At 42.8% G+C, this 15,544-nt stretch overlaps 1 protein-coding gene across 1 annotated transcript in view; it reads left to right on the top strand.

The window, feature by feature from the left end:
• The window catches only part of commd10 (COMM domain containing 10), a 62,720-nt gene extending 47,542 nt beyond the window's left edge, over window positions 1–15,178 (top strand). Inside the window, exons 6-7 of the mRNA XM_062998316.1 lie at window positions 14,083–14,142; window positions 14,246–15,178. Of these exons, the coding sequence (XP_062854386.1) occupies window positions 14,083–14,142; window positions 14,246–14,284 (99 nt within the window). The 3' untranslated portion in view covers window positions 14,285–15,178. The remainder of the gene's footprint in view (window positions 1–14,082; window positions 14,143–14,245) is intronic.
• Window positions 15,179–15,544: the final 366 nt, after the last annotated feature.

Below are 15,544 nucleotides of genomic sequence, written 5' to 3'. Positions count from 1 at the left end.
CCGCACTCGTTGCCAGTCGGCCAACTGATATCCAGATATTTAGCATGATAGATATCTATTCAGTCGGACCGAGTTGTTGAGTAGTTCACACATAGTGATCGGGAACCGAGTTTTGATCGCCGAGCGAACACCGAGCTGCCTCCGAGCCAGCAAATGCAGCGCTGACCAGTCGCAGAGCGAAAATCAGGGCAAAAATAGTGTAGTGTGAACTAGGCATAACCAAAACAAATCTGGTAGTCGCACTAAACACTAGGGTGACCATATTTTAGTTTTTTAAAAAGATGACTCTTGGCGTTGGGGGGTTGATGTGTTGGATGTGGTGTTTTTTTAAAATATTTTTCAGGGAATGAATAACTTTAGTATTTATTTAGTTTTAGTGTTTGTTTTAGGATTATAGCTACACTTGTAGGTATGTGGAAAGGGTTTAGAATGCAGTTTTCTTTTATTTTTATTTTGCTTTTATTATCAATCCAATTTACAATATTCCTATTGTTTAGGATTCTAATAGTTGTTAGTTTAGACATAAAATGCTTTCGGACTTTTATTAAAATTCATTTAATAGCCCTGTATTTAAAATATATATGGAAAAAAAATTCTCAAATTTTCTGTAGTTTTTTTTTTTTGATCACTAGAATAAAAATGAAGATATTGTAGCCGGGACCTTGTGATGCTTGTTTTGGAGTTAGCACAGCTTTGCTCAGAATTCCTTTTCCTTACCAATCTATAAAGCATAGTCTTGTACACCCAGCTACATGAAGCTCATAATTAAACCTTCTAATTATGCATATTCTTATTAGCAGCATTACGTCATGCTAAACCAGTGCTTCACACTCCATTCATACTTATCATCATTCACACCAGCTCTATTGAAGGAGCCTCTCTGCATATTATTCAGACATTGTGGGCAGAGAGGAGGGCTGTTACCAGTTCTCATTTTTCCACACTAAGCTGGTTGGAGGAAGCAGTGGGGAAGGTGAGGCCTACCCCCGATCAGCCATGAGGCAAGAGTTGAAAGAGTGCTCTGTAAATCGTGCTTCATCATTACACGCCTTTGAACGGCAGGCTGTCCGAGGACAATCCGGGCCTTTGTACCGCTGTGGTATTGCACTCTGCCTGTGTACTGTACTGAATAGCAGTGTGAAAACCGTGTGAAAATCCCCCCGGGTAGCATGATTTCAGCCAGCTTTTGTGGGGACCAGAGCTTCAGCAGAACAATGAAACATTTTTCTTATTCCAGTTGCTCACAAACAAAAAAAGAAAGTGTCCAGACTAATGCCCTGAAGACTTCGCGCTCAGACTAATACGGCATTCTGGGGATTTGTTTTCGAGTTGTCAGCCATGCGTACTCTGTGCAGGTCATGAGTCGGATGTGTGCGCTGCTTGTTTTTGTTTCTGACGAGCTCCACCCACCCGAAGCCACAACAGAGGATGTGGTTTATTTTAATGATGGACGAATGAGGAGTGCTAAGTAACCTCATCTTTATTAAACAAATCAAAAGTTACAGGGTCGAGTCTCATTTCTTCCTCATTTGCATATGTTTTAGTGAGAGATGTTTATCTGTAGATACATTTGGATGGGTTATTTAGTCTTCAGGAGGATCTAGTGAGGACCTTGGAGTGCCATCATGCGAACCCTGATTACTTTGTAGGAAGAATACATTTTGAATTATTCGAGGAATAAAGATCATGAATATTTCATTTCTGTTCTGTCATTCTAGAATCTTGAATTTATGTTTAATTATCTACTGAATTGGAAGATCTTGCAATAATCTTAACATCCTGATGTTCATCAAACCACTCTTGAAGAATTGTTTCAGTATGTATAGAGACAGTATTGTTAAAGATGATAAAGATACACTATATTGCCAAAAGTATTCGCTCATCTGCCTTTACACGCATATGAACTTGAGGTCAGACACTGTGAGCATAGAACATCCCCAAGGTGTTCTATCGGGTTGAGGGCAGGACTCAGGCCAGTCAAGTTCTTCCACACCAAACTCGCTCATCCATGTCTTTATGGACCTTGCTTTGTGCACTGGTGCGCAGTCATGTTGGAACAGGAAGGGGCCATCCCCAAACTGTTCCCACAACGTTGGGAGCATGAAATTGTCCAAAATCTCTTGGTATGCTAAAGCATTAAGAGTTCCTTTCACTGGAACTCCTGAAAAACAACCCCACACCATAATCCCCCCTCCACCAGACTTTACACTTGGCACAATGCAGTCAGACAAGTACCGTTCTCCTGGCAACCGCCAAACCCAGACTCGTCCATCGGATTGCAAGACGGGGAAGCGTGATTCGTCACTCCAGAGAACGTTTCCATTGCTCTAGAGTCCAGTGGCGGCGTGCTTTACACCACTGCATCCGGCGCTTTGCATTGCGCTTGGTGATGTAAGGCTTGGATGCAGCTGCTCGTCCATGGAAACCCATTCCATGAAGCTCTACACACTGTTCTTCAGCTAATCTGAAGGCCACATGAAGTTTGGAGGTCTGTAGCGATTGACTCTGCAGAAATTGGCGACCTATGCACACTATGTCCCTCAGCATCCGATGACCCCGCTCTGTCATTTTACGTGGCCGCCACTTCGGGCTGAGTTCCTGTCGTTCCCAATGACTGTGGAATATTTAGTAGCGAGGAAATTTCATGACTGGACTTGTTGCACAGGTGGCATCCGATCACGGTACCATGCTGGAATTCACTGAGCCCCTGAGAGCGACCCATTCTTTCACTAATGTTTGTAGAAGCAGTCTGCATGCCTGGGTGCTTGGTTTTATACGCCTGTGGTCATGGAAGTGATTGGAACACCTGAATTCAATGATTTGGATGGGTGAGTGAATACTTTTGGCAATATAGTGTAGTTAAAGGTATTCTTAGAGTTCCTTCAAACATAAATCTGATCAGCTGTAGAAAATAAGGGAATACTTTTGTTGCTCAGGGGTCCAGGTTGTATTTTTTAACTTCGAATTAAAATGCTTTAATGCCTGCTAACAGAAATCTTAATAAATTACCAAAACACAGGTTATAAATAGCTACAAGGAGAACATTCTTTTATAGATCTAATTTGTATGGTCCAGCAGCAATGGCCTATGGATAAATCTTTAGGGAGGTCCTCCTACGAGATATCCATATCCAAAATGAGATTGCAATGACATTTCAGTCCAGGGCAGCTGGGCTGACCATAAATTAGGAAAAGTTTAACACATTTTCCTTTGATGCAAAAGGTTTCTGAATTGCGGCCCTGTAATGAATTTCAGCTTTATGAAGCTCAGTGTACACTGATCAGCCATAACATTAAAACCACCTCATTGTTTCTACACTCACTGTGCATTTTATCAGCTGCACTTTGTAGTTCTACAATTACTGACTGTAGTCCATCTGTTTCCCTGCATGCTTTGTTAGCCCCCTTTCATGCTGTTCTTCAGTAGTCAGGACCACCACAGAGTAGGTATTATTTAGGTGGTGGATCATTCTCAGCACTGCATGATCATGGTTTTGGTGTGTTAGTGTGTGTTGTGCTGGTATGAGTGGATCAGACACAGCAATGCTGCTGGAGTTTTTTTAACACCTCACTGTCACTGCTGGACTGAGAATAGTCCACCTACCAAAAAAATATCCAGCCAACAGCGCCCCATGGGCAGCGTCCTGTGACCACTGATGAAGGTCTAGAAGATGACCGACTCAAACAGCAGCAATAGATGAGCGATCGTCTCTGACTTTACATCTACAAGGTGGACCAACTAGGTAGAAGTGTCTAATAGAGTGGACAGTGAGTGGACACGGTATTTAAAAACTCCAGCAGCGCTGATACCAGCACAACACACACTAACACACCACCACCAAGTCATTGTCACTGTAGTGCTGAGAATGAGCCACCACCTAAATAATACCTGCTCTGTAGTGGTCCTGGGAGAGTCCTGACCATTGAAGAACAGGGTGAAAGCAGGTTAAAAAGTATGTAGAGAAACAGATGGACTACAGTCAGTAATTGAAGAACTACAAAGTGCTTCTATATGGTAAGTGGAGCTGATAAAATGGACATTAAGTGTAGAAACAAGAAGGTGGTTTTAATGATGTGTATATACCGTTTGTTTTGAGACTAAGTCATACAGTATGTACTTATTTAATAAAGTTATTATTATTATTATCATCATTTTGCTGCTGTACCTTTGGTGTACTTTGGTGTACTTGGCAACTCTTCACGTCTGTCCCTTTCAGTGAGCCTTGAATTGCGACCACTGTTTCTGTTTGCTGAAGCTGTTTGTCCCAGTTTGATGTTTGCCAACATGACTTGTGAGACTCTTTGTCTTCAGATAAAGTCTGTGTGCTCATAATTGCCAGCTGCAACAGATAGTCCATACAGACAGTGAAAGAAGCCGGAGAAAAGCCACGACCCTATCGGCAGCAGAACCAACTAAAGAACAGAGAATTGATAGTTGAACCATAGACGTGAACCATTTATTTAGCATGATATAAAATGCACCAGCTCACTGCTCTCTAAGTAGTAATTACATCCCACAAATAAACAGTAAACTCAACCATTTCCCCCTTCTGTTAACAGTTTTAGGTCTGGAACGGTGGAGGACTACTGTTTCACATTGTTTGTACTTGAAGGTATTAGTTTACGTAGCTGATCCTGGGATCTGAACTCTCTTTCATGATTAATACTATCCAAACATCCTAAGACTGTGGATTAAAATCTGTCATCCTTGTCTCCTGGTATTTGTTTAGTGTACTGATGATAAAACATGATCAGACAGGATCACTACAGTAATACTGGATAGGGACCCAAGCCAAACCTCCCCATGTCTACCAAAACAACCACAATTCTCTGTCTGGAGTGTGTAATTCATAGTGTCGAAAACATTCAGTTTAAAGACAGTGTTGTGTTTTGCTGAGCCTCTTTAAAGAGGCACCGACAGCCCAACAAAGCTCATTGTTATTATGTCATAGACTAATACTAATACCAGTCTAGCCAGAAGTGACAACATAGATTGACAGACAACTAATGCTACCTGAATAGCACAATAATTTACTACACTGGAGATTAGTGCATTACAGCAGATACATAATTTTAATAAACCTGTACAAATCACATTTACCTGATGAAGTATTAGGAGCACGGCAGGGACTAATCACTTTTTACAGTTTGTTAGATAAAACCTCTGCACCTTTGCCAGCCAATCACAAGCAAGGATTTTCTATGGCCATGTTTTAAACCAGGGGTGGGCACCCCTTTATTTGTCATATATACATACACCGATGAGGCATAACATTATGACCACCGTCCTAATATTGTGTTGGTCCCCCTTTTGCTGCCAAAACATCCCTAATCCGTCAAGGCATGGAGTCTGACACCTTTCTATCAGAACCAGCATTAACTTCTTCAGCAATTTGAGCTACAGTAGCTTGTCTGTCAGATCGGACCACACGGGCCAGCCTTCACTCCCCACGTGCATCAATGAGCCTTGGCCGCCCATGACCCTGTCACCGGTTTACCACTGTTCCTTCCTTGGACCACTTTTGATAGATACTGACCACTGCAGACTGGGAAACACCCCACAAGAGATGCAGTTTTGGAGCTCTGACCCAGTCGTCTAGCCATCACAATTTGGCCCTTGTCAAACTCGGTCAAATCCTCACGCTTGTCCATTTTTCCTGCTTCTAACATCAACTTTGAGGATGAAATGTTCACTTGCTGCCTAATATATCCCACCCACTAACAGGTGTCGTGATGAAGTGTTATTCACTTCACCTGTCAGTGGTCATAATGTTATGCCTGGTCGGTGTATACATGTGTACAGTACAACGAAATTCTTTCTTTGCATATCCCAGCTTGTTTGGAAGCTGGGGTCAGAGCGCAGTGTCAGCCAGTTGTACGGTGCCCCTGGAGCAGAGACGGTTAAGGGCCTTGCTCAAAGGCCCAACAGTGACTTTATGGCAGAGCTGGGATTTAAAATCTCAACCTTTCAGTTGATAGCCCAAAGCTCTACCCACTAGGCTACCACTGTCCCTCATTAATAACATTGATAAATACTAATTAATAATAAATAATAATTAATAAAATTATTAAAATTGAGCGGCCACATAAACGATTGGCCTGTTGTTCATATAGGGGTGGGGTAGTAGTAAGCCGGATAGGATCTCCTTGTAACTGATGCAACTACGACCTCTGCTGGCTGATCGATGCCGCCTGCACAGGGGTGTGGAAGGAGTGTGCTGATCAGGGTGTGTCTCTGTACACAGGGCTGATCCGCATTAGCACTCGCCTAGTGCAGGTGAAAAAAATGCATACGGCTGGTGCCCACGTGTCGGAGGGGGCGTGGGTTAGCTTCGTTCTCCTCAGTCAGAGCGGGGATCGACATTGGTGAAGAGGTAGCATGATGCAGTCGGGCAATTAGACGTGTTAAAAGTCGGGAGAAAAAAGGAGAAAATGCATAAACAAAAATAATTAAACAAAAAGCTTCAGGTGTGAGCGCAGATGTAAAGCGACTTACAAATCTGACTAAATACAGTTTGAGCAGTTGAGGATTCAGAGCCTTGCTCAGGAGCCCAACAGTGCCAGTAGTGAGGCTTGAACCTGCAACCTTCTGATTAAGTCCAGTACCGTAACCACGATAGCGCCCCTAAATTGAAAATAGCGGTCCCTTCAAATAAAGACAATCCTGTTGTATTTGCATGTGTGATATGCATTTATTTACATCTGATTTTTAATTGCAACTGACCTCATACGGGTCGGTTGGGGACAGCCAAAGGACCGGATGTGTGTTCCGATTCAGCCTAATTTATCCATCATGTTTTGGATAAATGCCAGTCTGGGTGCTGAACTGGATGGATGCTTTTCTGATAGCTCGTCTGCACTTAGACGTTCTTTGCACTTAGAGCGCTGAAAACACATACCATCCTTACTCTCCTCAGGGTGCTTCAGTAACAGGAAGAGGTGTGAAAAAAACACAGAAGGGGTCGCAAGTCTCTGCTGCTACATCATCTATTGGATATTTTTGAGATCACATCTGGCCTCTGTTTACTCTAAAGTGCTCGTGCTGTGAGTGTAACAACCGAGGCTGATTTTCAGCGGCGTGCACGTTCCTTCAAAAGAAATGAGTTTTTGAGCCACAGATTGGGGTTGGATGGGGTGCGTGGAAACAGCGATCTGTATAGAATTAGCAGGAAGGAAAATATGAAGATTGGCCACCCCGCCCTATTCCAGTTTGCGCTCATAATTCTTCACATTGTATCCACACATGGCTGTGATCACGGTTCATACAGCGTCCTGCTGGCTGCTTCATGTCTGATCTCCGTTCTTCAAAGGCTTTGTTGCCTGTGAGCCACCATGTTTACTGTTGGGGAGGACGGTAAATTTGCTCTATTCGACCACTGTCTGGGGAAACAAGACACCCTGACTGGCGTCTGTTTTGAACACACCATGAATGCCCCTATGCTTTGTTCAACTTTTTGTGTAGTGTTTAAACTTTTCACATCAGAGTGCTACTCGCTCTTTGTTAGCGTCCGACTGTGTGGCCAAATATTTGAGAAGTTGTCTTCTATCGCAGGATGTGAATCACATTTTTGTAGATAGTGTAGGTCAAATTAAATTCTCAATTTACACCGATCAGCCATAACATTAAAACCACCTCCTTGTTTCTACACTCAATGTCCATTTTATCAGCTCTGCTTACCACATAGAAGCACTTTGTAGTTCTACAATTACTGACTGTAGTCCATCTGTTTCTCTGCATGCTTTGTTAGCCCTGTTTCATGCTGTTCTTCAATGGTCAGAACTGTCCCAGGACCACTACAGAGCAGGTATTATTTGGGTGGTGGAGCACTGCAGTGACACCGACATGGTGGTGGTGTGTTAGTGTGTGTTGTGCTGGTATGAGTGGATAAGACACAGTAATGCTATTGGAGTTTTTAAACACCTCACTGTCACTTCTGGACTGAGAATAGTCCACCAACCAAATAAATCCAGTTAACAGCGCCCCGTGGACAGCGTCCTGTGACCACTGATGAAGGTGGTCTTTACGAAGGTGATGACTTTACATCTACAAGGTGGACCAACTAGGTAGGAGTGTCTAATAGAGTGGACAGTGAGTGGACACGGTATTTAAAAACTCCAGGAGCGCTGCTGTGTCTGATCCACTCATACCAGCACAACACACACTAACACACCACCACCATGTCGCTGTGTCAGTGTCTGTGGGGGTCCTGACCGTTAAAGAACAGGGTGAAAGCAGGCTAAAAAGGTATGTAGAGAAATAGATGGACTACAGTCAGTAATTGTAGAACTACAAAGTGCTTCTATATGTTAAGTGGAGCTGATAAAATGGACAGTGAGTGTAGAATCAAGAAGGTGGTCATAATGTAATGCCTGATCGGTGTACTTTAATAAATGTAATTTAGTCGGACAGGCTGGATGGGGAATTTTTCTTCAACTGTTTACAGGCTCCTTTTTGCAAATACGGCGGCCCATGTGTTCATCGTTATCTCGCGAAACTCTCACAATGTTGGAATGACTGACACCCACATAAAACTTAACAATGTTTTCCTTGGTACGAGTACACAAAAGGCGAATGACATTTCGTGAGGAGACAGACAGTGCGGTACAGCAGAAAAGCCTTTCCAAGAGCTCGGTGGCCATGGCAACGGTTAACCTAGGAATTGCGGAGGGGGGTTATTTATAATTAAGGATGTTTGGGGTATTGAGCTCTGCTCTGGTCACCGCTTCCACCCAGGCTTAACCCGCTCGATTCATGCCCTTTATAATACAAATAGAAATATGAAGACTTATATCTATTGATTTTTTTCTCTTTGTACAATAGGGGGGCTGCAGGGAATCTGTTTCTGCATCTTCTTATGTACTTTTTGCTTGACTAGCGCTGATAAAAGGCTAGTCACATTCAGGTTCCTATTCCCTAACTCCACACTGTAATCCTCAGGAATCGGCTTTCTGAACACATCAAGGCTGCCACGATTTCTTTATAAGTATTTTTCTCTCCCACATGAGGAATACTGATTCTGTTTCATATTGCGAACAGGCTTTACAACACATGCAACTGAACTCTAATGATGGATTTAGTTCAGTGTGAAGCTGTCGCTGCATCTGGCAACTCTGCACACCATATGTTGTATAAAGTGTTCAAAAAGAGCTCTCAGAATGTAGGACATGAAAATGATTGGAGCTGCTGTCAATAATTCATTCATTCTTTTAGCTTTACTAATGGCTTTGTGCTAATCAGGGTAAAAGTGGGTCCAGCATCACCTGGAAACACTGGCAGCCAGGCAAGAACACTGAACAGGGTGCCAGTCTATCCATCGACCACTGACTTATTTTATTTATTTTTTTATATTTTGTTTATGCATTTTCTTCCTTTTTCTCCCTTTTAGCGCGTCCAATTGCCCAACTGCGTCATACTTCCTCTCCACCAATTCCGATCCCCGCTCTGATTGAGGAGAATGAAACTACCCCCCCAACACGTGGGCAGCAGCCGTATGCATTTTATTACCTACACTTTGACAAGTGCAGTGCAGCGCAGCACTGTGTACGGAGAGACACACCCTGATCAGCGCACTCTTTTCCCATCTCTGTGCAGGCGCCATTAATCAGCCAGCAGAGGCCTTATTGCATTAGTTATGAGAGAGACCCTATCCGGCTTTTTTTTAATATCTCACCCCTATCTGAACAACAGGCCGTTGTTCCTGTGGCTGGTCAGCCCAGCTGGCAGGCAGAGCTGAGACTCGATACGATGTATTTGAGATCCCAGCTCTGGTGTTCTAGCGTGTGCTTTACCGCTGCACCACCTGAGCGACCGACCACTGACTTATTAACCTACAACTACAGTAGCCAATTCACATTGTTTGTGTTTATAGAAGGAGGAAACACATACAAACACTTGGGAATTTTTCACTTTTTACTGACAGTGACCAGGGCTAGGGATTCAAACCTCCTGATCCATGTTGCTATGGCCTGCTAATTAGGCCTGTTCACACCAGAAAAGAGAAACATTAATCTCATGTAAAATCTTACTGACAGGAATAATGTGCAAAGGTTCTGGACCCATATCACTGACTAGGTAGGTTCAGTGGGGAATCAATAATTATACTGGCAGCAACTTGTATATTATGTCCAGTGATATGCTTTTGTATACAAACTAACAAATTTGAGGCAATTTTACTGAAGAAGGTGCACCCTATGGTGCAAATGATGATGTTCCAATATTTTAGGTTAATAATGCCATACCATCTACTGCTAAAATATAATTTATGTTATTATTATAGATGTTTTGTCGTCATTTTCTTTATCAAAGTATTTTTTTTAATTCTCCACTCACCAATACCATAAAAATGTAATTAAAGCCGCTCAGGTGGCGCAGCGGTAAAACACACGCTGGAACACCAGAGCTGGGATCTCGAAAACATCATATCGAATCTCAGCTCTGCCTGCCGGCTTGGCTGAGCAACCACATGAACAACGATTGGCCTGTTCAGATAGGGGTGGGATATTAAAAAGCCATATAGGGTCTCTCTCATCTATCTATCTATTTCCTCGGCCGTCCTGACACAACCCTCCCTATTTATCCCTCACCTTGCCTCTTATAGGGTCTCTCTCATAACAAATGCAATTACGACCTCCGCTGGCTGATTGATGGTGTCTGCACAGAGATAAGAAAAGAGTGCTGGCAGGGTGTGTCTCTCCGTACACAGTCCTGATCCGCATTGCACTCATCAAAGTGTAGGTGACAAAATGCATACGGCTGCTGCCCACGTGTCGGAGGGGCCGTGGGTTAGCTTCATTCTTCTCAATCAGAGCGGGGATCGGCATTGGTGGCGAGGAAGCATGACCAATTGGGCAATTGGATGAGCTAAAAGGGAGAAAAAGGGGAGAAAGAAGAAGAAGAAGATATACTTTATTTGTAATATATACAGTGTATCACAGAAGTGAGTACACCCCTCACATTTCTGCAAATATTTTATTATATCTTTTCATGGGACAACACTATAGAAATAAAACTTGGATATAACTTAGAGTAGTCAGTGTACAGCTTGTATAGCAGTGTAGATTTACTGTCTTCTGAAAATAACTCAACACACAGCCATTAATGTCTAAATAGCTGGCAACATAAGTGAGTACACCCCACAGTGAACATGTCCAAATTGTGCCCAAAGTGTCAATATTTTGTGTGACCACCATTATTATCCAGCACTGCCTTAACCCTCCTGGGCATGGAATTCACCAGAGCTGCACAGGTTGCTACTGGAATCCTCTCCCACTCCTCCATGATGACATCACGGAGCTGGTGGATGTTAGACACCTTGAACTCCTCCACCTTCCACTTGAGGATGCGCCACAGGTGCTCAATTGGGTTTAGTCCATCACCTTTACCTTCAGCTTCCTCAGCAAGGCAGTTGTCATCTTGGAGGTTGTGTTTGGGGTCGTTATCCTGTTGGAAAACTGCCATGAGGCCCAGTTTTCGAAGGGAGGGGATCATGCTCTGTTTCAGAATGTCACAGTACATGTTGGAATTCATGTTTCCCTCAATGAACCGCAGCTCCCCAGTGCCAGCAACACTCATGCAGCCCAAGACCATGATGCTACCACCACCATGCTTGACTGTAGGCAAGATACAGTTGTCTTGGTACTTCTCACCAGGGTGCCGCCACACATGCTGGACACCATCTGAGCCAAACAAGTTTATCTTGGTCTCGTCAGACCACAGGGCATTCCAGTAATCCATGTTCTTGGACTGCTTGTCTTCAGCAAACTGTTTGCGGGCTTTCTTGTGCGTCAGCTTCCTTCTGGGATGACGAACATGCAGACCGAGTTGATGCAGTGTGCGGCGTATGGTCTGAGCACTGACAGGCTGACCTCCCACGTCTTCAACCTCTGCAGCAATGCTGGCAGCACTCATGTGTCTATTTTTTAAAGCCAACCTCTGGATATGACGCCGAACACGTGGACTCAACTTCTTTGGTCGACCCTGGCGAAGCCTGTTCCGAGTGGAACCTGTCCTGGAAAACCGCTGTATGACCTTGGCCACCATGCTGTAGCTCAGTTTCAGGGTGTTAGCAATCTTCTTATAGCCCAGGCCATCTTTGTGGAGAGCAACAATTCTATTTCTCACATCCTCAGAGAGTTCTTTGCCATGAGGTGCCATGTTGAATATCCAGTGTCCAGTATGAGAGAATTGTACCCAAAACACCAAATTTAACAGCCCTGCTCCCCATTTACACCTGGGACCTTGACACATGACACCATGGAGGGACAACGACACATTTGGACACAATTTGGACATGTTCACTGTGGGGTGCACTCACTTATGTTGCCAGCTATTTAGACATTAATGGCTGTGTGTTGAGTTATTTTCAGAAGACAGTAAATCTACACTGCTATACAAGCTGTACACTGACTACTCTAAGTTATATCCAAGTTTCATGTCTATAGTGTTGTCCCATGAAAAGATATAATGAAATATTTGCAGAAATGTGAGGGGTGTACTCACTTTTGTGATACACTGTACATATACAGGTGTACAGTACAATGAAATTCTTTCTTCGCATATCAGCAGCTTGTTTGGAAGCTGAGGTCAGAGCGCAGGGTCAGCCATCGTACACCGCCCCTGGAGCAGACAGAGTTAACAGTGGCTGCATAGCAGAGCCTGGATTTGAACCGCCAATTTTCCGGTTGATAGCCCAAAGCTCTACCCACTAGGCTACCACTGTCCCTCAGTGTTGTTTGAGAAAATGCATAAACAAAATGTAAAGAAAATGTAATTAAAATGTCATGGCAGGTCTAGTTTGAAAATAAATGGGTATAGGAATTTGGAGCTGCACAGCACGACTGTTCCTCTGTATGCAACCAATTTGATCAAGAAATTACTAAAAAAAAACAAAAAACCACCTATAATAACACAAACCTTAGCAGTATGTTGTGTGATGTTATTAGCCTAAAATATTGGAACATCATCGTTTGCACCATAGGGTGCACCTGGTCCAGTGAAATTGCCTCAAATTTGTTTTATACAAAATCCAAAATCTTTTTAGTCATTTTCTTCATTTTTAAACTAGACCTGCTGTGACATTTCATTCAGTTTTATTGAATTGGTGAGTGGAAATACTTTATCTTTTTAAAGAAAAAAAAATGCTGAATTCCACTGACAGGAAGGTAAGAAAATCATGTATAAACCCAAATGATTCATGAAGTGCCTTTTATGTCAGTCGTTCTACACTTGCTCAGCCGCGGGAAGTGTCGGACTCCAACTTATTATGAATCAGCTTTAGTCATTAATGTTAAATTTGATTATGGCCACTTTATTCTGCCATCTTTTATCTTTTTGTTGTTTTGTTTTTTGTTGTTTTTTTTAGTACAGTATTGCCAAGGATAAGGGTTGTTTGGGGGGGGTGGGGGGTGGCACTAGGCTTTTCAGTACTTATCTGTTGAGCTGTCAGGACCACCTCTGTGATTTGGGCATGCAGGAGACAAGTGCACGTGTTATTGTTAACCTAGATCTGTCACATGAACCATGGTTGTTTTGTGCTGCTGCCTGGGTGGCGATAACCCTTAATTTCTGACATAAATTTGCTTTCATGTGTGGCGTGTTGAAAGTGTGTCACGCACCGCTAATCTCCGGCGCGGCAGCAGCCTCCCACTTCACAAGACAGGAAGGTGCTATTGCGACACACTTGTGTCACGCTCGATGATAGAAATGCTGCTATGTGGGCACCCGGATAAATCTGCCAGTCATGACACTTGATGATATGACTTAATAAACTTTTGGCTGTTTCTATTGTGACTATGACTAGGTGTGAACTTCTCGGGAAGGTGGGGGAAGGCGGCATTGTTATTCATTCTCACGTCATTATGCAGGTCTTATCATCGTTTCAATTACAAAACTGAACTGAGCACTTTTGCTTGGATTATTTTCTTCCTTAGGCAAAACTAGGTCAGTGTGAATGGTGGATTTTGATGGAAACTGACTTGATCCAAACAAACGTGTGCTAATAATTGATGAGAGGCTTTTATATTGAGAGCAGACAGCAGCTGGCTGTGTCTTCACTGGTTTTTCTCTCTTTCTTTCCCACCTCAGCAGCTGCAGAAGTTTTTTGTGGAATTCAGTCATCAGGAACTTCTGGAGTTCTACAACAAGGTCAGAACAGTTTTCATTCAGCGTAATAAGATAAGATAGGCATTTAATCAGACATGATAGTCGTTTAAAAACTTTTAAACATGCTTTTTTAAAACTGTTACAGCTCGAGACGATTCAGGCCCAGTTGGACTCGCTGACTTGATACTGGTAGCACCATCCATGAGGACGATGTGAAGTGCACCGGCCACATTTCTGTTGTAATATTGTTTGTAAATGTTCGTATGATTTTTACTTACTTTTCAATGAATTCCACATTAATCTCTTCATTTCTCGTTGTCAGCACAAGCTACACAAGCTCTAAAGGTTAAAATGCTGATCACGCCATGGGGTGTGTTCGAAAACTTTGTGAGCTCAGCATTTCAACTCTTTTTTGCCTGAATATCGAGTGAGCATCCGATGCTGCCTTAGCGGTGAAGGCAATTCCAGCATTCAATGCGGCACGACTTTTCTCACAGAAAAATAGAAAACATGGCTGACGGTTATTGATGTTTCATTTGTATAGACGTGTACAAGTGTATTTATTTGCAAATTCAGGCTTGTCAGTGAATGTAACCATTTTCGGTACACGGAGGGTCACGCGTTGTGCCACCACATCCCATTGGTTTGAATGGCATGAGGCTAACTGTGTTAGCTTAGCGAATCGCTGTCTAAGTAGTGCGTTCGAATAACCTGCCTTATAAGCCTTATATGACTTATTAGAATCCTCTCTACTTAGGCAGCTGCCCATGTAGGCAGTAAGACAGCAAGGCAGCTCACTAGGTTTTCGAACACACCCCATGTTAGCTAGGAGATGGTCTGCCATTGTGGTTCATGTAGAAAGTCAGCAGTGACAGTATTAGCTATGGCTTAATTGCAGTGTGCCAGTTCACATGCACTTTATCATTCCAAAATAAATGAAAATCCCCATATCAGGTCCTAAATGTATACCAATTCAGCCTATGAACTGACTGCTTACCATGGTACTACAGTCAGTATTGTGTATTTTGTTGTCAGGTTGTTTATTACTGTAATAAATCTTTATACTGCTTTATCTCTATACTGGTGTATTAAGTGTGTCCATTATTTTGGATCAAACACTTTTCAGAGATCAACACAGAGCTGTGACAAATTCATGGGTTAATGTTTAACAAATTTGAAGCCCTCAAAGCTACAAGTTTCTTCAAAATAAATGTCATTTTGTGCATGAAATTGTGCGTATTTAAAGTATTTAAGTGTCCTAAGTAAAAAAAAAAAAAGATTAAAATGTTTACTAACCAAGACAAATCTTAGTCAGTAAGTGAACTAAGACTAATAAAGCTGTAGAATTGGGTGTTTGGGTGGTGCAGGGGTCTAACACACCAGCGCTTGAGTTTAAATCTGGGCATTGCCATTGGCAAGATGGGTTCATAATTATGATGATGAT

Source organism: Trichomycterus rosablanca, chromosome 7 (assembly GCF_030014385.1).
Source record: "Trichomycterus rosablanca isolate fTriRos1 chromosome 7, fTriRos1.hap1, whole genome shotgun sequence".
Taxonomy (NCBI): domain Eukaryota; kingdom Metazoa; phylum Chordata; class Actinopteri; order Siluriformes; family Trichomycteridae; genus Trichomycterus; species Trichomycterus rosablanca.
This window is presented reverse-complemented; position numbering and strand designations above follow the sequence as displayed.